Source organism: Marmota monax, unplaced genomic scaffold (genome assembly GCF_021218885.2).
Source record: "Marmota monax isolate L192 unplaced genomic scaffold, Marmota_monax_Labrador192_F-V1.1 WCK01_AAM20220418_F8-fsc00008, whole genome shotgun sequence".
In the NCBI taxonomy this organism is placed as follows: domain Eukaryota; kingdom Metazoa; phylum Chordata; class Mammalia; order Rodentia; family Sciuridae; genus Marmota; species Marmota monax.
Genome location: NW_026694432.1, coordinates 6,339,956 through 6,363,483, shown reverse-complemented (window position 1 = coordinate 6,363,483; position 23,528 = coordinate 6,339,956). Strand labels below are relative to the sequence as shown.

Genomic DNA, 23,528 nt, shown 5'->3' with positions numbered 1-23,528 from the left:
CTGGGTTCCCTCCATCTGCACTGCAAAAGAAACAAAAATTCAGGTAAGAGGTATGGGGAGCAGCATCGCTAGGCCACTGTAAGAATTTTGGGTTTTTTTCTTTGAATGAAAATGGAAGCCATTGCGGCCTTTAAGCAGGGAGGTTACATGACCTTAGTTAAGTTTTATACGTATCCCCGGGGCCTCTAGGGAACCCACAGCAGGCAGGCCCACCCTGCCTGTGGGTTAGGGAAGGCGTCCTGGAAGAATGAACCAATGGGTGTTGGCCAGGGGATAAGATGAAGAGGCATGCTTCAGGGGGAGGAACAGCTCCGCACTCTCCTGGAATTAGTAGAAGGACAAAGGTCCGAAGGATCAGCAGTGGTTGGAGGTTAAACCAGAGAGGCCCCAGACTAGACTCAGGTATGAGACCCGGCGGGCGGAGAGACGCTAAAAGCCCGAGTATCTCGTGAGGAAGGCGCCGGAGCCTACCCGGAGGCGCGCGACTACAATCACCATAATGCTTAGCGCCAGTAGTCCGCCGTCGCCACGCTCGAGACGAGTGGCTCAGCAGCTCAGGGCCCGGCGTGGAGTCACGTGGTCCCAGGGCGTCACGTGGGCGCGTCAGGTGATGCTGCGGGGCGGACGGTGGACGCAGGGACGCGGTTTAGCTTTGGCCCCACCGTTCCGACCCCTGCTGTCGTTGCCGCCATGACGGGGCTAGCGCTGCTCTACTCCGGGGTCTTCGTGGCCTTCTGGGCCTGCACGCTCGTCGTGGGTGAGGCCGGGCCCAGGCGGGCGGGGGCAGCGTCCTGGCCGAGCTGGCGGGGCTGGAGTCCCGCGGGGAAAGGGGGTTGCCTGCCAGCAATACCAGGCCCCAGCGCGGCCCTCTGTCCCCGGCTCCAAGTCTTGCCTCTAGCCTGTTGGGGCCTCTGAACACGACAGAAGAGGCCAGGGCTCCCGCTGCTTCTGAGGGGCGCGGGCGGCGGTAGTAGGGGGCCGCGAGAGCAGTGCTAGCTCTATCCTGTCAGTCCTGCCATCACTCGTGTTTCACTCCTGTCTTCATTTTCTTGCTCCCGACTGACCAGTGTGGGTCGTGAGCCGGCTGCTCCGGTTCCTCTTTTCCCATCCTTTGCCCTCCCCCACCCACAGCTTGTTGGGTAAACAGCGGCTGGACTGGGCCGGCGGGATCCGGCCGGGCCCGGACGGAGCACCTGCTCCCTCCCTTTCTCCAGGGCGTTCCGGCCTGCCCGGGCGTGTCTGGAGGGTCTTGGGGCTTGGTGTCATTGAGGGAGATGTTATGAGGGAGTGGCAGAAAATGGAGGCCTGAGCGGAGGTATCTGGTTCACTTGGCGGCTTGAGGACTCTCCCTTGACTCTGATGTAGGTTGTGGGTCAGCTGGGCAGTACTTCTGTAGGTTGGGGAGCTTCTCTCTAGAGAGCAGCCCCTAACCCTTTTTTCTCGCTACTGCAGGGATCTGCTACACCATTTTTGACTTGGGCTTCCGCTTTGATGTGGCATGGTAAGGGAGGGCAGGAAGAGAATTCCACTAGGAGCTGCTGCTTTCTTCTGTGATGGGAGCCCCTGCCCCACGTCACCCCAAGCTGCTGGGGGCATGGATCATGGGAGATATTTAATCTGTTGTTGCAGTATCTAGGACTGGTGGAGTTGGAAGGGAGTGGGAGGCTAAGGGTTTTGTGCCCCCTTTCCTAACAGAGCTGAACTGCTTTCTTCCTTGTTTCCACACCAGGTTCCTGACTGAGACTTCCCCCTTCATGTGGTCGAACCTGGGCATTGGCCTAGCAATCTCCCTGTCTGTGGTTGGGGCAGCCTGGTGAATATTGGGATAGTGGGACTGTGGGGAGGCACTGAGTCATGGCAGGTGGTGTCATGGGGTTTTAGTCATCCTGGGGGCAGTGACAGCTTGGGCTGTGCTCACCAGTTTTTTATCCTTTCACCAGGGGCATCTATATTACAGGCTCCTCCATCATTGGGGGAGGGGTGAAGGCCCCCAGAATCAAGACCAAGAACCTGGTCAGGTAAGTGGTTGTCAGATCCAGCTGTGGAAGGGCTGCCTGCCTCTTGATAGGGTGAGATATGAGATGAGGAAAGGCTGCTGGGGACTTTTGGGGGAGGAAAGTTGGTTTCTTTCTCATCTTCTTCTCTTGTTCACCTCCTGTCCCTACTTTTGCCATTTACCACTTCCAGCATCATCTTCTGTGAGGCTGTGGCTATCTACGGCATCATCATGGCAATTGTCATTAGCAACATGGCTGAGGTAAGGAAGACTGGAGTGGGGTAGGCATCCATTCCAGTGTGTTACCCACATTGCATAGAGATAGGGAATGGGATGCATGACGGGTGGTTTCTGATTACTTTTTTGCCCTCTGCAGCCTTTCAGTGCCACTGACCCTCAGGCCATTGGTCATCGAAACTACCATGCAGGTAGGTGGGTGTGTAAATATGTAAAGCAGGGGCTTCACAGCTGCTCCCTGCTTCCTACCTCCCAGCTTGGATTTCTCCTTTTTATATTCTCTCAGTTACTTTGGCCTGCTCATCAGGGTTAGGGTGGGAATTGGTCCCGTTAGCCCTTCATCTTCACCCATTTCTGGCTTGGTCTCATTGAGCCCTTTTCTGTTCCCCAGGCTATTCCATGTTTGGGGCTGGTCTCACAGTGGGTCTGTCTAACCTCTTCTGTGGAGTCTGCGTGGGCATCGTGGGCAGTGGGGCCGCCCTGGCTGATGCTCAGAACCCCAGTCTCTTTGTAAAGATTCTCATCGTGGAAATATTTGGAAGTGCCATCGGCCTCTTTGGGGTCATCGTCGCAATCCTTCAGGTGCTGAATCCCCTTAGGGAGCCTCTGTGTCCTTGTCTTCAACTCATCCTTACTCTCCTAAAGAGCTTCCTTTTCTACCCATGGGACTGTAGAATTCTTGGGTAGCTTCCACCACCTCATTCCTATCTCCTGTCTCCTCTTTTAAGGCTTTAAAAATTTTTTCCTACTTTTTTTGTTGCTTTATATGTGTATATCTCTCATTTATCTGTTACTTGGTTTATCTGTCATCCTCTTCCTGTCTACTGTCTCTAGAAATATAGATGATGTCTTTGTGGTCTGGACCATGCTGGGATCTTGTCAGTGTCTATCAGTCTGGCTTGATGTGTTTGTCTCTCTCAGGGCCTAAGTATGTCTCTGTCTGTGACAGCATGTCTAAAACACGTCTTTTTTTGTCTCATACTGTGGGTTTACGACTAAGGATCAGCCTCAGTGTATAAATGTGACTGGAGGTGCTTGAGTGGGTTGACTCTTGGTGACTGGCACTGTTCATATGCTTCTTCTCTCCAGCTGTCTGTCCTATAGCCTAACTCTGGTTGTCTCCAATCATTTATTTGTCACAGTGCATCTATCCTGATCTGGTCATCCATCTTTTATTTATTTTAGTTGTTGGATGGACATGGTACCTTTATTTTATTTGTATTTTTATGTGGTGCTGGGGATCGAACCCAGTGCCTCACATGTGCTAGGCAAGTGCTCTACCACTGAGCCATAACCCTGGCCCCCTGGTTATTCGTCTTTTGTGATGTGTCCACCCAGACATGGATTTGCTGGGTCTGATCTTGTCATTGGTCATTCTCTTACCTATTCCTTTGTCCCTACCTAACTTCTGTTCTTCTTTTGCAGACCTCCAGAGTGAAGATGGGTGACTAGGTCATCTGTGTGGGTGGGGCCGTGCCCTACTCTTATTTATTGCTGGTTTTCCTGGGACAGCTGGAGCTGTGCCCCGTAGCCTTTCAGGGGGCTTGGTGTTCAGGGCCCTCCCTGCACTCCTCTTGCTGTTTGTTGACTTGGAGGTACTGCAGTCCAGGCTGAATCCTCAGTATGGGCAGTGGGCTACTGATGGCGACTCTGTGCAGCTGTGCACCTGTACCCCCTATCTCCACCCCCAACCCATCTTCCCAATGTTTGTGAAATAAACGTGGTATATGTCTGGGTCAGTGCCTCCGTTGACCTCTTGCGCCACCATTCACAGAGGAAGGGTAAAGGGCTTATGTGCCTCAACCTCATGCCAACTTTCTAGCTCTGTACATGCCTCTGCCCTAAACAGTTGGCTCCTGGGTGGAGAGAGAGAGAATGCTGAGTTAAGGGCTCTGTAGCCCCTGAAAATATTTGTTGAAGGGATGACTGAATCTGGAACATGAGCCCCTTGGTGATTTTGTGCCTGGGATCCTCTCAGTCCCATGTCCTTGGGGCCCTGTCCACTAGGCCCAAGTTGTATGGCCTAACCTCAGGCATGTCACCCTCTGCACCTTTGCCTCTCTGATAGTTCTGCCCCTGCATCCATCTTCTCTCAACAACCTCTACACTGTTCCACATTCTTAGGGTCTTGTCCAGCTCTGCTCACTCCTGTCTAATCTCTGAATTGCTCCTAACCTTACCCAACTGCTTGGTACCCTAAAAGCCCCAGCCACTTCCAATCCATAACCTTTCAAGGTCCCGACAAACACAAACCCCCTGTACTTTAGCCGACCTTTAACGATGCTCTCCAGGAAGAGTTGACAAATTTCCTAGACCCCTGCGTGAGTTGGCCCACTCGCCAGACCAGGCTTAAAGGGCTTGGCCAGTCTGCACCCTCCCCTGTCCGACCTCTAAACCTAGCCCTTGGAGGAGCCTGACGGATTTCCCGGTGCCCCTCCCAGGTCCTGGGCCTCCACGTAGCCCAGCTGGGCCGCGCTCGGCCGCGGGCAGGCGCCGGAGCGGCGCGCGGCGCGTGCGGGCGCGCTGGAGGCGGGGGCCGCGGTGACGCGCGCGCGGACGCGCCGGCCGGGTTTGCCCCTCCGAGGCGCCGTAGCGCGGGAGGGAGGCGGAGGCTCTGTGGTCCGTCGGTCCGCCGGTCCGTGGGTCTGCCCGGCCGCCCGGCCCCGCCCTGCCCCCCGGGGCGGCTCGGCTCCATGGCCCGCGGCGGCGGTGGCGGCGGCGGCGGGCGGCGGCGGGGCCGGGCAATGGGGGACGGAGCCGACCGCAGCTGCCGGAGCCGGGAGCCCTGCCCGAGCTGGAGCGGCGTCCCCTGCTGAGCCCCGAGCTCCGGGTGAGATGAGGGCGCGCGCGGCCCCCCACCCAGGGCCCCAAGATTTCAGACCCGGCCCCGTGAGGGGCTGCCCGAGCGCGGCCCCAGATCCCAACCCTAGAGTGGGTGAGCGCGAGGCGCCGGCGGGCAGCCCCCTGCCTGGCTTCACCCCACCCCACCCCCAACCCTGGGCTCCTCCGCCCGCCCCCAGCCAGCCTCCCTCATTGTCCTCGCTCGCCCTGGCCTCGTGGCTCGGGGAGGCGCTTCGTTCACGTCTCCTTTGCCTCGGCCTCCGCCTCACTTACACTCCCCCCACTCCACGCGCCCCCCCAGGCTCCACACCCACCCGGTCTCTGCTGCCTCCCCCGACCTGGGGTGCCACGTGTTCAGCCTCCCAGCCCCTCCCAAACGTACCCCTCAGCCTGGCGGCCAGCTTGACCCAGAACCCTGCCCGGGAGGGAGGGGAGGGAATGCTTGCACGTGGGTCTGGGTGTGAGCTGCCCGGGAGTCTGGATGTATGGCTGTGTAAGTCCGGCAGCAGACGCTTTGTGGGTGAGTGTGGGGCTCTTGGGTTACCGCCACCGGGTGTGTCTGCCACTCTGTATGTAGTTCTCTGTGTGTCTGAGTGTGGGACTTCTGCTGGGTCCAGGCATGTTCCTGCGATTCTATGTATGTGAGTGAGACGCCCTGCTCCCTGGAGCACTACCCAGAGTGGTTGCTGCCTTGTTGGAACCACAGCTGGAGCCATGGCCCAGGAAAGCCCCTCCCCAGAACTGTGCCCATCTCCAGGGCCCAAACATGTCCTCTTCTGGAAATCAGAACCAGCGGTGCTAGGCAGACTCCAGAGCTGGCCTATCTTAAATGAAGGTTATCCCCTGCCCAACCCTGTACTTTGGCCCCTTGCTCTTGTGGGAAGGGATCCCATAAATATCCTGCCCATATTTGGGCCCCCTTGGAATGCTGAGGGCCACTTCCCAGCCTGGTCCCAGTTGGCCTGGCCTGCTTTCCTCTGAGACCTCACCATGGCTCCTGGAAGGACTAAATGAAGTCATGAGTATGAAGTGTTCCTGCATTGTAGCTACTCAGTAAGTGGTCCCCTTCCCCTTCCCCAAGCCCCAAGCCCTGAGCCCTGGGTTGAGGATGCTGCCCTGTGGGGCATCTGTTCCTTGGGGCACAGGTGCACATACAGTTCTGTAGCTAAATGTGTTTCCATGCTTAGGTACAAACTTGTGTAATCAGAGTTCACTGTGTCCACGTTCCTGGGAATACATATGTATAGAGTTGTGCAATAAGGGTGTGTACCTGGGTGTGTATATGTGTCAGGGAGGACAAGGAATATAAGTGCAGGTAATTTAGTACTGGGGTGAGCTCTTAGTTGCCAGCAGTTGTTGGGGTGATGGCAGGTAGGGTGTGATTCTGTGAGTGACAAGGGTGTGAGCAGGTAAGTGAGGATGTGGATCTCTGAGTGTGAGAAGCTGGACAGGAGGCGGGTAGGCAGCTTTGCCCATCCTGCCCTGACCTTCCGGGTCTGTTTCTCTCCCTTCCTGTTCAGGCCGGCAGCCGGATGCCCGGGCCCATTGGGCGGGCCGGCGGCCGCCTGCGGGATGAGCAGACTGCTGGGGGGGACGCTGGAGCGCGTCTGCAAGGCTGTGCTCCTTCTCTGCCTGCTGCACTTCCTTGTGGCCGTCATCCTGTACTTTGACGTCTACGCCCAGCATCTGGCCTTCTTCAGCCGCTTCAGTGCCCGTGGCCCCACCCGTGCCCTCCATCCTGCAGCCAGCAGCACCACCAACTGCTCTCGGCCCAACGCCACTGCCCCCAGCTCTGGGCTCCCTGAGGTCCCCAGTGCCCGGCCCGGCCCCACAGTTCCTGTCCTCCCACCCTGTCCTGACCTACCACCTGGTCTTGGTGAGCCTGTTGGGTAGGGCCTGTCTGTAGGGGTGGGAGGAGGGTCTTACCAGTGTGACTGGAAGAATGTAGTCCTGACCCAAGGGGATGCCAAGGTCCAAGTCAATTGAAAAAGGGCTATTTCTGGAGTTCATTGCTCACCCCCAGGGGGCTGGTGTCCCTGGATTCTGGCAAAGGCCCTGATTCCTGACACCATCCTGCCTGCAGTGGGCCGACTACTGATTGAGTTCACCTCACCCATGCCCCTGGAGCGGGTGCAGAGGGAGAACCCAGGTGTGCTTCTGGGGGGCCGCTACACACCGCCTGACTGCACCCCAGCCCAGACAGTGGCAGTCATCATCCCCTTTAGACACCGGGAGCATCACCTGCGCTACTGGCTCCACTATCTGCACCCCATCTTGAGGCGGCAGCGGCTACGCTATGGCATCTATGTCATCAATCAGGTGTGCTCTCTGGGGTCCCTGACAAAGAGGCCTGGTCTAGTTTGGGAAGCAACTGTTTAGATGGGTCTTGAGGAATGAATGGGCACTAACCCTCAAGGAACCTACCCACACCTGTGAGTCTGCCTGCTCAGGAGTATGGGGACCCATGTGCCTCTTGGTGCATACACGGGGTTGGGAGTCATCTACAAGTCCTTGTGTGCCAATAATTGTGTGGGTATGTGAAGGGACTTGAGGGTACTTTTGTTAGGGTGCACAGGAAGGTTCATGTGCATGTGAAGGGATATATGCATTTGAATGTTAGTATGCACACTGGTGGATGTGTGGATAGCCTCAGAAGATAACCAGCCCTATTGTCTACCTGGGCAGGCCCTCCTTGCAATAGAGTACATTGACTAGGAGGTGGTTTTGAGGTCACCTAGGAGAGGAAGAGTTAGATACTGAAAGAGGGATAAAACCTAGAGCTGTTGGAGGCAGGTGCTGGCCACAGCTGAGGCCAGGGGGGCTTAGCATAGCATCTAAACCTGTCCTCTTCTGGAAATCAGAAGGGGCCTGTAGGGCTTGCTACTGGGTCTCAGAGAGGATCTGATATAGGCCCTCCCTGCTCTTAGAGAACTCTTAGACTTGGGCATGGATCCCTGTAGACTCCAGAAGGATGATATATGACTAGAGTTGGATCAAGGGGCCAGAGTAGCATAGAGGGGCCTTATCTGGCCCTGGGTTTGGGAAGCAATTATTGAGATGGATCTTAAGGAATGAATAGATTGATGGAGGCCCAAGAGGAGGCAAGCAGAGAGACATGGAGGACTCTATGCTCACCAAGAGAATTGGTCTCTTGTGTTCAAGAATTATTGGCTGAGGTGCAGTGTAATATGTAGACTGGTTAGCAAAGATTAGGTGGAGGAATTGGTGGAAGACAAATCAAGAAGAGTCTTAGGAGGCATATTTAGCAGTTGAATTGCATTCTGAAGGTGATGAGGCACCATTGTTTTAAGGGGAGAATAGTATGTATGTTTACTTCTTAGAAAGATTATTGTGGTTGCACATAGAGAGTGAATGGAAGAAGGAAGTTAGAGGTAGGGTGACCAGTTAGGTAGAGGTTTTGATTGTCAGGACAAAGATGGTGAATGTGTATTTGCGTGGGGCAGTTGCTGTAGGAATGAAAGAGAGATGTCACACAAGTAGTAGAGAGTAAGAAAAGAGAGCTATCAAGAAAACACAAGGCTTTCTTCACTGGCTGTTGGCCATGTGGATGGCTACACCTGTTAGTGAGATGGGGAACACAGAAGCTGGACCATGTGTTGGGGAGAGGATGACTCTGAATCCCATCTTATCTGTGATGAGTTTGAGAGCCTGGGGGAAGTACAAGAGGAACATTCTGTAGGCAGTTAGACAATGAGTCTGGACCTAGGAGGGAGGTCTGCAGTTGAGAGAGGAATCTGGAAACATGTATGTATGTAGATGGTCCCTAAAACCAACAACATCCAACACACCCACAGAGCATGGGATGTGGGAGGAGAAAGCCAGCACTGCACGGATGGGTGGAGAGAGAGGCTGGCGCAGAGGCTGAGAAGACTGGCCAGAGGGTGGCAGGAGAACCAGGAGAGTGGGTATCCCGGAAGCCCAGCAGTCAGTGTCAGGAAGGAAACATGGCAGCTGTGTGAGCACCGTGGGGGAGTAAGGAGGGATGTAGACCAAGAAATGTCCAGTGTATTTAGCAACAAGGTGGGCCCAGCAAGAGCCATTTCAGGGGCATGTTGGGGGCGGAAGCAGATTGCAGTGGGTTGAGAAAGAATTAGAATTGACGAAATAACTGATTGGAGACAACTCTTTTTTTTTTTTTTTTAACTCTGCCAAGAAGGGAAAGGAAAAAGGTAGGGTGGCCTAAAGAGGTTTGATTTTTTTTTTTTTTTCTCTCTCCAGGGAGAGAATTGGGCATATTTATGAGCCATGAGGGAGAAACCGAGGGCTCCTAGGTAGTGAGAGAGGCCAAAAGGAGTGCTTAAGATCCAGGAGAATATGGACAGTCCTTCCAAGGGCTGGTAGAAGAGAAGGTGTAGGAGAGGGAGGGAAGGGAAAGGGTAGAACTGAGCAGGTTATTGCTTCAGAGGAAAGCAGCTACTGCCCATCAGACTCAGGCTTGGCTGGTATAAAGGAGCCATTGCTTATCTTGTTGGAGAGGAATCCACTCACAGACCCCCTCCCCTAGAGCCCCTAGCTTTAGCTTGAAAAGTCTAGATTGGGACAGGGGCTCATAAGCCAACTCTTCCAGTTGTATCCTCCCCACTTTGTCCAGAATTTGGTGCTTGGGGCTACATGGCCAGGATTCCTGTAGCCCCATTTCTCAGGGACCCCCTGGCTCACTGGATGTGATTGCCTATAACCCTCTACTTGTCATTTTGTTTGGTACTCTCCTGGTCTCAGAGGCTGACCAGGGAGTTGGATGTTGAACAAATGGACAAGAGTGGGCAGGTGCCTAAGGCTGAGTAGCTTAGTCCCTGTGGCTTCTGTTTCTTAGACACTGGTCATTTTGAATGCTCATTGTCTCATGTTGTGACTACATGTTCAGAGATAGAGACCAGGGCTGCTCACCTTTGGAATCCCTGCCGGCACAAAGGAGGACACAGGGCATGTTGAAGGAGTGAATGAGATGAGAGCTCTATATAATGGTTTAATTGGAAGTTAATATAAACAAAGCCCATAAGAAGGAGAATGCAGTGGTACCAGGACCAGGAGGTTTCGTTAGGAGACCCTTTCCAGACATGAGTTGGCAAGCAGAAAAGGGCATTCTAGGCAAGAGGAGCTGTTAACCCCAAGGTCTGGAGATGAGAGAGAGTCTAGCATGTCTGTGGCTGCTGAGGGATGTAGTGTGGTTGAGCCTTAGGATCTGAGAGTAGTGGCCAGAGAGAGACTGGAACCAAATCATGAAGGACCTTTGAAGGCCAGATCTAGGGTGTGAAGTTAGATCTGATTCTTAGAGTCTGAGGGACCCATGCAGGGAGAGAGGGTCTGGGGGGCCCCTGGGATTGCTCTGGAAAGTGGTGAAGCAATAGGTATTGCTGTTCCCCCTCCACCCCAGCATGGTGAGGACACCTTCAACCGGGCCAAGCTGCTCAACGTGGGTTTCCTAGAGGCACTGAAGGAGGACGCGGCCTATGACTGCTTCATTTTCAGCGATGTGGACCTGGTCCCCATGGATGATCGCAATCTGTACCGCTGTGGCGACCAGCCCCGCCACTTTGCCATTGCCATGGACAAATTTGGCTTCCGGTGAGGCTCTTTTCTCACCTAGACCTGGACCTCCCCACCCCTACTTCAGTCAAGCCATCACTCCAGCTCCAGTGCCCTGCTAGCCCCTGGCCCAGACCTTTCTGGCTAGGGCAGATCCTCCCTGGGCCCCAGGTCACACATTGTCATTGTCCCTATACCCCAACTCTGGTCCTTCATCTTGAATCCCCTTGTGGCTTTTCCTGACACCTGCCCTCCCATACCATAGGCTGCCCTATGCTGGCTACTTTGGAGGTGTGTCAGGCTTGAGCAAGGCCCAGTTTCTGAGAATCAATGGCTTCCCCAACGAGTACTGGGGCTGGGGTGGCGAGGATGATGACATCTTCAACCGGTGAGTAGGATCGGATAGGGCTGGTAGTAGACTGGGTGGTGAGGGGATGAGTGCAGATTGGGTGGGGCCCCTTGCCCTCCCAGTGCCTGTTCCAGTGTATCTGTCCCTATCCTCAGGATCTCCCTGACTGGGATGAAGATCTCACGCCCAGACATCCGAATAGGCCGCTACCGTATGATCAAGCACGACCGGGACAAGCATAACGAGCCCAACCCTCAGAGGTGACCCTCCAGCATCCCTGACCCCAGGTTCCCCTAATCTCTTATTCCTAGAGGTGACCTCCCAATATCTTCCAAGTCTTGACCCCAAGTGCCCTTAATCCTTGACCTCCTGGATGTGGCCTCTAAACATCCTTGACCCCAGAGGGTACCAGTCCCTATCCCCTACCCACTAGGTATCTAGCACCCCTAGTTTGATTTATTCAGATGACTAGAAATTAAGCTAGAATTATAACTGAGTCCTTTGCATTTCCATTGGTGTATTTGGATACCTCATTTGTACATCATGGGTGACCCCTGCTTATAAGAGAGTGGTATTTGGGGCACAGCTCTTGGGAACCTCACAGTTGCCCCAAACAGGTGGGGTGGGGATTAGAAAGACAATGTGAGGCACTGAGATGGGAGGAGGCATCTCCATCTCATAGGGAGGGAGCCCTATGTAATATCTGGGGTGGCTGGGAGAAGGGCCTAAAGAGCATGGGGGCTTCCTGATGCTTATCTTCAACTAGTGCCAGATCTTGTGGGGATGGGAGTCATACCAAATCCCCATCCTTCTATCCCTCATGAAGCTCATTCTGGGCAAGCAGATAGGCAGTTGTGGCACAAGGTGATGAGGGCAGAAGAGAGAGTGATGGTGGGAGGCTTCTTGGAGGGAGGAGGTAAGGGTAAACTGGAATTTGAAAATAGTTGTTATTTGCTCTTATGTCACACCTACCTTGGGCATAGTACAGTATTCTCCAGGCTAATGAAGGAAGCCATTGTGATTGAAAGGAATTGTATTTGTAAGAGCCTGGAATGTGAACGTGCATGGCATATACCGAGACTAAGAGTTTCAACATACCTAAAGGTCAGGAGTAATAGTAGGTAGTGGTTATTGCTAGGTGTTTCCAGGTTGGGAGTCTAACTTTTGCCCTAGAGGGTCTGGGGAGCTGTAGAAGGGCTTTGAGTGGGGCAGAGGATGGTCAGATTTGTGTTTGAAAGGCTGATTTTTCTGAGCTCAAGAAAGGTAAAGGCTGACCCAGCTGTTGGGCGGGGCTAAAGAGGATGTGGATCAGTCCTGAAGAAATTGACAAAGCTTGAGGGGGCATGCTGGAGCAAAGACTTGTGGGTGTGCTGTGCCCCCAGCTTGGACAATAGGGTTTTCCCAGGGTATAGGAACAAGAGAGATGGTTTGCAGCACTGATTCAGGGTTGGAGTTTGGCAGAAGTATGAGGCCATAGAGTCCAATGACCTGATGAAAAAGAAGGTGGTTCAGGTACAAACCATAGTCAGCAGGAAAGGGATGGCAGATGGGGAAGAGGGGCTTTAGGGAAGCTAAGGGAAAGGGCACCACCCTGAGAGGTCTAAGAGGGGTCTAAGCTGAGCTCAGAAGGACTGGGAGGATTGAAACTGGGTGAGTATGAGGGTAAGAGAAGAGCTCCAAAAGTCCAATAGGAGCCTTGGTCTTGTTGTGGGAGGAGCTTGTCTGGGTGTCCTCATCTATTACTGATATCTGCTGAGTGTGGAAATGGCTAATTGCAAGAAATTTCTGGGTTAAGGAACTCTAGATAATGGTTCTATCTACCTAGTTGACTTTGCCTCAAATTTAGGAGTTTTCCTGGATTCTTCTTTCCCTCACCCTATGTATTCAAACCCCACAAAACATATTGAACCTGTCTGTTTTCCCCTTTTCTAGCTTTACCCGAATCTCTGATACTGTCAGGATTACTGGACAAGTTTCCCTGCTTCCCCTTTGTTTTTCTGTAGTGTGTACCCCTCCTCCACCTGGCTTAAGAGTCTCTTGGTGACTTCTCACTCACCAAATAAAATATAACTGCTTCCTCTTACTTACAGAGAGACCTGCCCATATATGCTCTGACCTACAAGGTAATCTCTTTTTCCTCTTAGCGCACAGGTCTAGCCACACAGCTATCTAAAACTTTGTTCCCAATTTAGGGGCAGCAGCGCTCTATCTAACCTCTGCCTAGAATGCTCCTCCCCTTACCCTCAGCTCAGTGTCACATACTCCTTCAAAGGCAGCCACCTTGTCCCCTTAGCACTCTGAGGTTTTTCTTGCTTGTTACCTGTCTCTGCTAGTGATATAGACTTGCCAGGAAAGGAAAGACCTCATCTGTTATGATCACTGGTGTATCCCTGGTGCTTAGAGCACAACCTAGTACACAGGGAGTGCTCAGCAAGTAGATGGGGGAAGTTGAGTGACTAAAGGATGAGGAATAGAGAGGATGGCATGGGTTTGGGGGTTAAAGATGATATGTCTCACACTGGACACATTGCTTTTTGAGATGCTTGTGGGATGCCTCGTCTGTGTCTATAGCTTAGCTTAGAAGGAAGGTCTGAGCTGAGAGATCTGTGAGGCTATCATTTGTTTTCTGACAGAAGGAGTTAAGATCTGTGTTTCAAGAGTAAATGCAAGAGCAAAGGGCTCCAGTGAGTCACCACTGAATGGAGGATGATGACTTGAGCCTTGGCCCCAGAGATCCTATATTATATTGGCAGTTAGCCCTGATCTGGATTCATTTCCATCCTTTAGGTTTACCAAGATTCAAAATACAAAGCTGACCATGAAGCGGGACGGCATCGGGTCTGTGCGGTACCAGGTCTTAGAAGTGTCTCGGCAACCACTTTTCACCAACATTACAGTGGACATTGGGCGCCCTCCATCATGGCCCCCTCGGGGCTGACACTCATGGACAAAGGCTCTTGGTGCCAAGGAATGCCTGTCAGAGGACTGACCTACAGCCTGGCTGGCAGCTTCTATGTGAGGGACCCCCAGGACTGAGATTGGGCTATTTTCTGAGGGTCTTCAGTAGACCTGCCAGCTGCACCTAGAAGTTTCAGAACCCACTTTGAGGGGCTTCTGGTCTGGGCAGGCCCCTCAAGTGTGGCCCTCTCTGGGGTCAACCCTTCCTACCCGACTCCCCCAGCCCAGCCCCCCTCTCTGTCAGGGTCGGGCCAGCCCCTGCACTGCCTCGCGGAGTGGCCTGGGCTAGGTCACTCCACCTCTCTGTGCCTCAGTTTCCCCCCCTTGAGTCCCCTAGGGCCTGAAAGGGTGGGAGATATGACTAGGGGGCATTGTCTCTTCCAGGGGGAATTCTCAGACCTGGGGATCCCCCATGCTCCCAGGGGAGGGGAAACCTTTTTCATTCAATATTGTAGAGGGCAAGCTTTGGTGCACCCTCTGCTGAGGAGCAGCCCCAGGAGGGGACCGGAGGGGATGCTGTGTTGCTGCCTGGGATCTTGGGATTGGCCTTTGCATGGGGGGGTGGGAGGAGCTTGGATCAGTCAGTCTGGTTCCCGCCTCCCTGTCTCAGAGAGGAGGCAGACACCCCAGGGCTCGTGTTTGTACATTGCACAGAAACTTGTGTGGGTGCTTTAGTAAAAAACGTGAATGGAGCAGCACCTTTGTTTGGGGATGGGGATTTGGGTCCCACAATCTAGTGCTCTGAGTTGAGTTAGGAGGGTACCTGGCCAGGGTCAACGGGGTTTCTTCAAGCGCAGGGACTAACCACACTGCCCTAGACAGAAAAAAGTTTACCTTGTCTCTGCCCCACTGCCCCTGAGTAACATACTCAGTGGGACCAGATTTCCCAGTTGTTTCAACCGCCTAGAGGCGGGAAGGTGCCGGACGAGCCCTTGGAACTTGGGGGCGGGTTCTGGGGAGCTTTCTCCCCCAAGCGCCACGCCCGCTATCTCGCGGACCAACAGCTCACGGGTGCGGGAAGCGGGAGGGCAGGGGCTGGGCGGGGCCTCTAGGGGCCTGGGTTTGCGCGCGGTTTCCCGGGTGACTGCCGTGCGGAAGAGGCGGGGTTGGGGCCCCCGCTTCCCGCTGCCTGGCTACCCCGGGCGGTGGCCCGGAACCGTGGCCCCAGAGGGTCTGCCAGAAGCGCGGCTTAAGAAACGGCGCCAGAGACCGGTGTGGCGGACTGGGTAATTCCAGGCGTGAGGATGGCAGAGCAAGGCGGGGCCTGGGAAGCCAGGGTGGGCGGGGCCCTGTCCCGGGCGACCGGCGGTCTCCGAGTAAATCCTGACCTGTCATCCCAAAGGCCCGAGCTGGGGACAGCGGCGCGGGCGCCATGCCCCGGGGTTCCCTGTCGCTGTGGGAGCTGGTGGAGGAGCATGTTCCACTCCCGGAGCGGCCTGAAGTGAAGAGGATTCTGGGGGAGGCGGTGGTAGATCTGAGCCTGGAGCTGCGAGCGGAGGTGGGGAGTGGGAAGGTGGGCCACGTCCCAGACCACTCGTGATTTGCCATCCCTTCCGGGTCTCTGGCCCTGCCCGCTGACTCCCTAGATCTTGTCAGGTGTCGCTATCCGCCTTGCCCTTTCCTGTTTGACTCCGCCCTACCCGACACTCGGGTCCCCTCAATGCCCAGTAGCAAGGTGCCCCAGCTCTCCTTGCAGGTGGCGATGCTAGAGGTACTGCTGCAAGAGGCTCGATCTTCCCAAGCCTCAGGCTCTCACCCCATCTCTGACCCTTGCTCCCTTCTGGCACCTCCGCCACTCCTGAGGGACCTCATGCGCCAGGAACTCCAGCAGCTTCTCCAAAGGCTCCAAGACAAGGCCATCTGCGAGGGCAGGTGGGAATCTCAGGCCTGGGCCTCTGCAGGCAACAAATAGGCTAGTCCTACCCCTGATAAGGAGCCAGAGTGGCCTTTCCTGTGGTTTCCTGAAATGAACCCCTCAGCTTCCTTCCTTGCACCTTGTAGGGACCCGGCCCAGGCTTGGGCCGCATATAGCCCCAGGGTTATTCGCTTTGCCTTGGAGGAGCCCAGGTGTGACTTGCCAGAACAGGAGATATCCCAGATGAGAGCTGGTGAACACAGGTAAAGTGGTAGGGGAGGAGAGACCTGTTCTTGCTTGAGTAGGGCCCCAGCCAACTGGTGGATTTCACCTGGTTCCATGCAAGAGCTCCCAGTTTGGGTAGGAGCCCTTTTACAGCAGTGATAGGGATCAACACCTGAGGGCTGTAGAAGCCTCAAGGAGATACCTGCCCAACCTGGAGGCAGCAAGGTTTTCTGGAGAGAGCAACAGGTTTAATCTGGGTCTTGGAGTAAGGAGCAGTTCTCCAGTCAGATGGAGAGAATTTGCAGGAAGAGAGAGGCCAGGAGGCGGGGTTCAGTGGGCAGTTCTTTCTCAAGCCTAGAGAACAGGAGTGAGGGCTGGGCTACAGAGGCAGGGAGAGCTGAGAGGACAGGGCAGCGAACAGTATTTACAACAGGGGACTGAGTAAGATAAACAGGCATTTTCATAAGAAGTGGATATAGCAGCTTCTAATCTTCACACAACCCTGTAAGGTGAGTGATGTTCCTACTTTGCAGATGAGAAAGCTGAATTTCAGAAAGGATAAGCAATTTGCCCAAGGTCACATTCAGTGAAGGGTGGCAGCCCATTTGCAAGCCTAGGCTCCAGAACTCCTATTATATTATGCTATATTATGTTGCCTTTGTAAGAAAAGACACACAGTTACCTAGGAGAAGCTACATTTGTGTCCCTAAGGCCTGGGGTGAGCAACATGGGAGAGTGACGTAGACTTCATCTGCCAGCAGCAGTCACAGGGACCTCAGTTTCATCAAGGATCAGCTGAATATGTCCAACATTGACCAAGTTGCTGGATACCTGAGGTGAGGCCTAGGGGGCACCTGAGTGGGTATGTGAGGCACAGGAAAGGAGATGGGGATGGATCTTAAGATGCTGGGACTGAGAGAGAAGGGAGATCCATGTGTGTAAGGCTGAGAGGTAGATAGAGCCAGCTATTGAAGAGCTAGTGAGCCTCCTTTCAGGAAGGACCAAGGCCTTAAGATTTTTATTCTGACATGGGGGGAGCTGCAAGAAGGTAAGCAGAGGAAGGGCTGTGATGTGGGGAAGGATGGAGGCAGGAGAAGTTATAAGCTCAGAGAAATAGCATAGAAGAGGGGATGGGGCCTACAAGGGTGAATGTTATGAGGTGGACAAGAAGATATATCCTGCCCAGAGAGAGACTGACCTGGGCCAGAAGTCTATGCTAGGCAGCACCCAGGTAGCAGAGGACAATGCAAATTGAGAAAGGCAGGGCTAGAGGGGGTTCCTGGTGAGGCTGAAAGTGGGAACTGTGTGGTGGGCTCAACTTACTTGGTCCTGTGGCACTGCTTGTGGCTGCCATGTTGCCTATGTCCCAGGGGCCTCCTGGAGGAGGAGTGTCGCACCTTGGAGAGGGAGATTTCCACCTTGCAGGTGAGCATAGCCCTGGACCTTTCCTTAGAGCTTCTCTGCTGAGCAGAGACATATTTTTCACCTGGGGGTCTGTGACCCATGCATATGTGTGTGTGTGTGTGTGTGTGTGTGTACATATGTGCATATCAAGACTGTGTGAGTTCTATATCCATTCTTCATGTGTGCACACCTGTGTGTGTGAAATCCTAGAAGCCCAGGATTCTGGTTGAGCTCCTGTCCAAAGTCAGCAGTTTTAGATTAATCTGCTGGATTTCCCAGGTCTTTCACCTCTTTCCCTTACCTAAGTCTGAATATAGGCCCAACCACCATCTCACTTGACTTTTGGTAGGGCTGATATTCCCTCCAAGGGCTGCTCTTGTGGTGGTTGGTCTGAAAGCTGCATGGCTTCATTCCCAGGCCCTACTCTGGGGATCTTGGTCTCTGCCTTCAGATTGTGCCACTGACTAACCTCTCCCTGCAGTGCTGCCTGGAAGCAGAGCATATGCAGGCTCACCAGCCCTCTGAAGCAACCCTGGAGCCCACCCTGGCAGGTGAGGACCCTGAGCTGGCCCCAGAACACCCAGCCTCCTGCCCGTGCTCCATACTAGGCACACAGTAGAGGAGCTGGGCACTGTCTCAGCAGTGTCCTTCCACAGAGCTAAAGGAGCAGAAAAAGGCCATGGAAAAGGAGCTTCAGGCCTCTCTGGGAACTTCCTGCATCTTTGCCAAATACAGGTATACCAAAATGGAGATAGCAGTCAGGGTGGGCTGAAGGGTCAGACCATGGCCCCCATACAGTTACTCCTTTCTGTCCAGGCAGCAGCCATTGGAGTCATCCATTCAGGACCTTAGATCCTTTCCTCCCCTCCATGGAGCTGATGGAGTTTGGACTGGGCCTCTTCAAGGCCACCTACCTGTACCTCCTTTGGAGCGCTGCCCCCAGTCTCAAGGCTGGGCCTCCAGCTGCCGCTGGGGACGGCAGCTTCGGTGCGGCCCCAGGGAAGGACCAGTTTCCACACCAATGTCCACTGCAGCACCCCAGGCCCCAAGCTGAAGGGCCAACCACAAAGCAGACTTCTGCTTCTGTCAGAACTTGCCCCTTCTACAATGCCACCTCAGTTGCCATGGCCCTGCCAGCTTCAGGTCTCATCTTGGATGAGTTCTTGCCAAGACCCTAAGGCTGTTTGTCTGTCTAGCCCTTTTCCCACTCCCTTGCCAGGTCCCTGGTATCCAGGGTAAGTTGCCAGACATCTGTCCTAGCTGTTAAATCCTTTGGCCTTTCTCCTCCCAGGCCTCCACAAAGGCTTGGCCAACAGAGGTCCCATCCCAGTTCTGACTCTTGTCCCCCAGGGGACCCAGACAAAGCACAGCAGCAGTTCAGAGACAGGAATAGAAATTTCATTAAAATCTATGGACTTTAAAATCCTAGTGGTGCACAATGGGCAGGGGCAGGCAGTGCACCATTATTGCTACAAAGGATTAGACACGGCTTGACTGGGGCTGTCACTGCACAGAGGGCACAGAGGACGGACAAATGGACACTGCAGGCCTTGAGAGGAGCTTTGGCTCCAGAGGAGGATGGAACGTGGGCTGGGGCCATTTGGCACATGAATGAGGGCAACACGTCTGGGAAGACTGGGCTTTTAGCCTGGTGGAGGGAGGGCAAAGGGCTGTCATGCAGGGTTTCCTTCCCGAGGGCTCTGAGCTCACACCTGCTGAGCAGCCTCCACCCCTGCCCTCCTGAAACAAGTGCTTTGGGCAGGCTGCTGGGTCACAGCCTCTGCTGGGTGGGCCCCATATCCAGGGCTGGAATGAGGGGCACAGACCCTGGAGCAGCTGAGTGAGGTGCAAGCAGGCCTGGAAGACAGATTGGACCCGAGGCTGGGGGCAGGGGTAGCAACCACAGATACAATCTTTACAAAAATAATTACACAGATAAACAGGGCTGGGTGGTACAGTCTGACAAGTAACACTGTGCAGCTCCCCAGCCCTTTAACCTGCCAGGTAGGAAGATCCAGATTTGCCTGGGCAGAGGCTGGGGTCTGTTCTGAGGGCAGGAACACTGGTCACAAGGCTGGAGGCCCAGGGAGGACAGGTCGGGGGGCCAGCCCAGAACCTCAGCTCAGGGCAGAGTGTGAGGGTATCACAGGCCATTATAAAGGCTGGTAGGCCTCTGGGGACCTGGCCCAAGATCCCTCCAAAGTGCTTTGGGCCCCCCCTGCAGTCCCCCCATAGCTTCTCTACCCCCTTGGCATCCGAAGGACATGTAAACACTGGGGACACAAGCACAAATGACTGCACTAGCAGTGGTGGCCAAGTGGACAGCAGCCATCCTGGCTAGGGCATGATGGGGCAGGTGGTGACACCTGTCCACTGCCTCCCCAGTCTGTGGTGGGTGCACGGGGTAGGGTGGGGCCACTCCCCTGCAGCTGTGCTCATATTCGGGAGTCCTGGAGGCGGCTAGAACTGTTACTGCCCACAGTGGGGATCTGGGCCTTGTCTGGGTGCAGCGGCTGGACCTCAAACCCATCTTCAGGAGAGGGGGCTATGGTGGGGGCATAGCGCCCAGTCCGGTGCTCCAGAAGGGCAGGGCCCCAGTCTCTGCTTGGCTTTGTGGCATTTTTCAAACGCTGCACAAGAAGTAGGCAGGGGGTGCAGCAGGCAGGGTGTCAGAAGGGAGCCCTTAAGCCTCATCCACCCACTTCCTCCCATTTCTCCAAGTTGCCCAGTCCCTACTCCTCACCTGGAGAAGGGTGTCCCCATCTGTACGGCAGAGCTGGAACAGGGCGTACAGTGGGATGCAGATGACAGAGGACAGGGCCATGAGGAAGCCAATGGCCACAGCCCAGCCTGGGTACTGGTAGTGGTTATAGGTGATTGGTTGGTACTGGATCACCGTGAAGATGAGAATAAACTGCAGGATGTGGATGGGAGTCGGTGTGAGGCCAGCTCAGAGATCCTTCCAGACCCCAGACCCTCCCTCCTAGCAGCATCCCTTCCTCTACCTACTCCCAAGCTGGAAAGAGGCAACTGTTAACACCTGGGCAGTGGAAGAAGCTGGCAGGCCCAGGGGCATAGGATATGGTGGACAGGTAGGCACCATGGAATGGGAAAGGTCTGTCTTTGCCATAGTCCTGAACTAGCTGGAGAACAATCAAGCTGCAGCTTCCTTTGGAAGTCAAGAATTCCAAAAAGGTCTCTTTTAGGCAAAGCCAAATCCCTGGCCTTTAGGCCTTCACCTTGCAACGTGACCTCAGTTCATCTTTCTGGCCATGTTACTTTACCTCAATGTTTCAGTTATACCCAGCACTTCTAACCTTTCTCCATTTGTTCTGGAGAATCATCCTCTACATCTTCCTTTGTCAAACCCTGTGTCAGGACTACCTCCTTCAGGAAGCTGTTCCAGATTTGTCTCCTTTTGAAGAGCCCCTCAGTGGCATTTCCCATCTGCCTTGCTCAGTTATGTTTCCTGTTTCCCATGCACCTGGGAGCACCTGGCCGTGCATGAGCTCTGAGTCTGCAGTGCACAGTGCCTGGTGCAGTCTTGTGGATTTGAACTGATTAATGCTGTGAAATAGAGGGAGCTGGGGAAAGTAGGACAAAGCCCTGCCTGGCTATGGCTGTGGAGTTAGTGACATTTAGCTTGAGGAGGGCTCAAAGGGTAGAAATGGTGAGCATCAGGCTGTGGGTATACCAGGGAGCCTCTTTGGAGAGAGATGAGTGAGATGGGGAGTGAAACCAGTGATTTAGCTAGTGGCCCCTGGTTCCACCAGAGGGCCTGGAGGGTTGGGGTGCCTTGACTTGCCAGCAGAGCTCAGCGTCTTTCCCCAGAACCTTCAGCTGCTTCCTGTAGCTCAAGTTCCTCTGTCCTTCCTTGTGACCAAATTCTAGAAGGTAAGATCCACATCCAAACTGGGGACCTCTTCTGGGATGTACATAATGAGAGCGTGTAACAAGCCTCCTGAATGCAGCTAGAGCCTGATCTACCTGTGGACAAATCTCTTCATTAGCTGACAGGTTGAGTTTGTCAGAAAGAGTTTTCCAGAAATAGAAGCCAAGCACCAAAGAGAACATGACTTCCCAGAAACATGTTCATGGAGCCTGGAATCCTCATCTTAAGGTGACGCCAGCCAGGCTTCCTAGGCACAGAGAAGGTACTGCCCATTCTGCTTCAGTCTTGAGAAGACACCAGACCTAGGCTGAGGCTGCCTGGGAGGCCATTCTTGTGTTTGTCTCTTTCCCTTGGCAGGTGCCCCAGGGTGGCAGCCCTTTCTGAGTGTTGGGAGGCTGAGCTCCCTTCAGGTGGGCCCTAGGCAGTGGCACTGGCCCTCACTGGCCTCCCGCTCCTGAAAGCAGAAGACTTCCGCTCCTCCAGTTTCAAAACTGGGCTGGTGGCCAGAACGGGTGCCTGTGCCAAGCTGAGAAACATCCCATACCCCATGTGGTAGAGGCTTCAGCCCTCCAGGGGCCTATTTTTTAGAAACATGTGGAAGTCTGGTGCTGAGCTCCCTATGGTCCTGAGGAATAGAGCATGGCAAGATGTCACTCCACACAGTGCCCTGACCACTCACTAGGTGACACCTCTGTCACTCAGAGGTAGCCTTGCTGCTTCTTTGTGTATACTATTCGCTGCCCCACCCCCCTCCTGCCCACTTTCCACCTCAAGCACAAGGAGATGGTTTTTAGCCCATAGCATGCTCCAGATTGGGCTACCTGTTCCACATCATGGCTCTGCCCAGCCTTACTACTTATGTGACTATGGACATTACTTAACATCCGTATGTCTTAATTTCCTCATCTGTAAAATGTGGATAATGATACCCTGGAGAGTTGTGTTCATAAACTAATATGTAAAGAGTGTACAGAAAGGGCTTGAGTCCTTGCCCTGGGGGGATTTCTCCCACCAATTCAACTTTCTGTTGGGAGTCTGGCAACAGGGACTTCCCTTCCTAAGCCAGCCTACTTCCCTACCAGGAAGGATTAGGAATCTGCCCCCTCCCCATGCAAAGCTGATATCTCTTATGCCTGCATGGAAAGGTCCTGGGGCTACTTCTGGAATACTTCCACTTTGTTCATGCCACATAACCAACCTCCTTGGGCACCTCCTCTGTGAGAGGCTGGGGGTAACAGTATTGAGGTAGACAGGGATGACACTAATACCAATGGCTCATGAGACCCCTCAGGAGAAGCCAAGCAGGAATACCAGGGAGGGGGGCTGATTTACTGGGGTTGCTGCCAGCCACCATCCCCCTTCAAGCTTGGGCAATGCTGTCAGTCAAGTATAGTCAAGTACAGGTCTCTGTATTCCCTTCCTGGGCCCGAGGTCAGCGCTTGGGGCTCTAAGTATGCACACACTTATCTGACTGTTCAACCTCCCTCAGACACCTGGAGGCCAGGGTCATGGGTTGGAGCTCTGGCCTAGTGAACAGACTCCTGTTCTCCCTCCACTGACTTCCAAGAGGACACTTGGCTGATGAGCGGCAGGAAGAGGGAGGGCACCGAGGAACTTACAAAGATGATAGCTGGAGAGACAAAGCGCCAGCAGATCTGGAAGAAGAGGGGTGGTGGGAACCCCAGCATCATCTGGATGTCCTGGAAGTAGTTCCGGTGCCCTGGAGAGAGGGCGGTCAGCAGGCCCAAAAGGACAGTGGGCTGGCTACAGGCAGGGACACGCAAGTCCATGGAAACACGGGCACTTACCATAGATGTACATGATGGACACACACATGATGCAGGAGATGATGACCAAGGAAAAGCTGGCCGCGTAGTTGTCCATCAGCAGCAGCCAGTAGATTCCCGCCTGTGGGCCAGCAAGCAGCTGAGCAGGGTGTCCATGGCCCAGGCTCCCCATGCACCTGCAACTGCAGCCCAGCCTTTCTCCCACTTGGTCCTTACCTGGCTGGTGAGGGGGATGCCCAGTAGGAAGCCAGCCACAGCCACACCCAAGGTCACATAGGTCTTTTTCTGTAGGATCCACTCATTCCCCACCTCGTCCACAATGGCTGTGACCAGTGTCTCTAGGAGGCAGAACTGTAGGGCACAATCATCAGAGTAGGGGCCTGACCTCTGCCCTCTCTTCTCTCCCCAGGTCACCAGCCCGGTCCCACACTTCGTAC

The 23,528-nt window shown here is 54.3% G+C and overlaps 4 protein-coding genes across 18 annotated transcripts in view; 3 read left to right on the top strand and 1 right to left on the bottom strand.

Moving 5' to 3' along the window:
• The first annotated feature begins 582 nt into the window (after window positions 1-582).
• Window positions 583-3,969, top strand: Atp6v0b (ATPase H+ transporting V0 subunit b). 3 transcript variants are annotated; one of them, XM_046469281.2, is made up of 8 exons: window positions 583-757; window positions 1,453-1,501; window positions 1,730-1,813; window positions 1,941-2,018; window positions 2,188-2,257; window positions 2,373-2,424; window positions 2,625-2,815; window positions 3,659-3,969. In XM_046469281.2, the coding sequence occupies exons 1-8, from the start codon at window positions 691-693 to the stop codon at window positions 3,683-3,685; spliced, it is 618 nt and encodes a 205-aa protein (XP_046325237.1). In that variant the 5' UTR covers window positions 583-690; the 3' UTR covers window positions 3,686-3,969. The 3 variants fall into 3 exon arrangements, with proteins under 3 accessions (XP_046325237.1, XP_046325239.1, XP_046325238.1); XM_046469282.2 differs by lacking the exon at window positions 583-757 and adding an exon at window positions 857-1,361; XM_046469283.2 differs by lacking the exon at window positions 1,453-1,501 and having other exon boundaries at window positions 614-757.
• A 964-nt stretch (window positions 3,970-4,933) lies between these two features.
• Window positions 4,934-14,620, top strand: B4galt2 (beta-1,4-galactosyltransferase 2). 3 transcript variants are annotated; one of them, XM_046468742.2, is made up of 7 exons: window positions 4,934-5,063; window positions 6,595-6,950; window positions 7,158-7,393; window positions 10,470-10,660; window positions 10,887-11,009; window positions 11,126-11,230; window positions 13,758-14,620. In XM_046468742.2, the coding sequence occupies exons 2-7, from the start codon at window positions 6,647-6,649 to the stop codon at window positions 13,906-13,908; spliced, it is 1,110 nt and encodes a 369-aa protein (XP_046324698.1). In that variant the 5' UTR covers window positions 4,934-5,063; window positions 6,595-6,646; the 3' UTR covers window positions 13,909-14,620. The 3 variants fall into 3 exon arrangements, with proteins under 3 accessions (XP_046324698.1, XP_046324697.1, XP_046324696.1); XM_046468741.2 differs by lacking the exon at window positions 4,934-5,063 and adding an exon at window positions 5,102-6,127 and having other exon boundaries at window positions 11,126-11,257; window positions 13,758-13,885; XM_046468740.2 differs by lacking the exon at window positions 4,934-5,063 and adding an exon at window positions 5,109-6,127.
• Window positions 14,621-15,009: 389 nt separating this feature from the next.
• On the top strand, window positions 15,010-18,699 carry Ccdc24 (coiled-coil domain containing 24). Of its 2 annotated transcripts, none has more exons than XM_046468743.2 (9): window positions 15,010-15,154; window positions 15,271-15,426; window positions 15,625-15,800; window positions 15,930-16,046; window positions 16,767-16,844; window positions 17,379-17,433; window positions 17,894-17,963; window positions 18,069-18,147; window positions 18,229-18,699. In XM_046468743.2, the coding sequence occupies exons 2-9, from the start codon at window positions 15,301-15,303 to the stop codon at window positions 18,464-18,466; spliced, it is 939 nt and encodes a 312-aa protein (XP_046324699.1). In that variant the 5' UTR covers window positions 15,010-15,154; window positions 15,271-15,300; the 3' UTR covers window positions 18,467-18,699. The 2 variants fall into 2 exon arrangements, with proteins under 2 accessions (XP_046324699.1, XP_046324701.1); XM_046468745.2 differs by having other exon boundaries at window positions 15,012-15,154; window positions 16,770-16,844.
• An 89-nt stretch (window positions 18,700-18,788) lies between these two features.
• Slc6a9 (solute carrier family 6 member 9) overlaps window positions 18,789-23,528 on the bottom strand; it is a 32,426-nt gene continuing 27,686 nt past the window's right edge. For 8 of the 10 annotated variants that reach the window (XM_046468736.2, XM_046468737.2, XM_058570805.1 and 5 more), the window contains 5 exons: window positions 23,308-23,442; window positions 23,113-23,212; window positions 22,924-23,024; window positions 20,156-20,326; window positions 18,789-20,042 (listed from right to left, as the gene is read on the bottom strand). In XM_046468736.2, coding sequence (XP_046324692.1) covers window positions 19,848-20,042; window positions 20,156-20,326; window positions 22,924-23,024; window positions 23,113-23,212; window positions 23,308-23,442 — 702 coding nt within the window. In that variant the 3' untranslated portion in view covers window positions 18,789-19,847. Of the gene's footprint in view, window positions 20,043-20,155; window positions 20,327-20,944; window positions 21,400-21,734; window positions 21,930-22,923; window positions 23,025-23,112; window positions 23,213-23,307; window positions 23,443-23,528 lie in introns of those variants that run through there. The other 2 variants (XM_058570806.1, XM_058570808.1) reach the window with 2 other exon arrangements.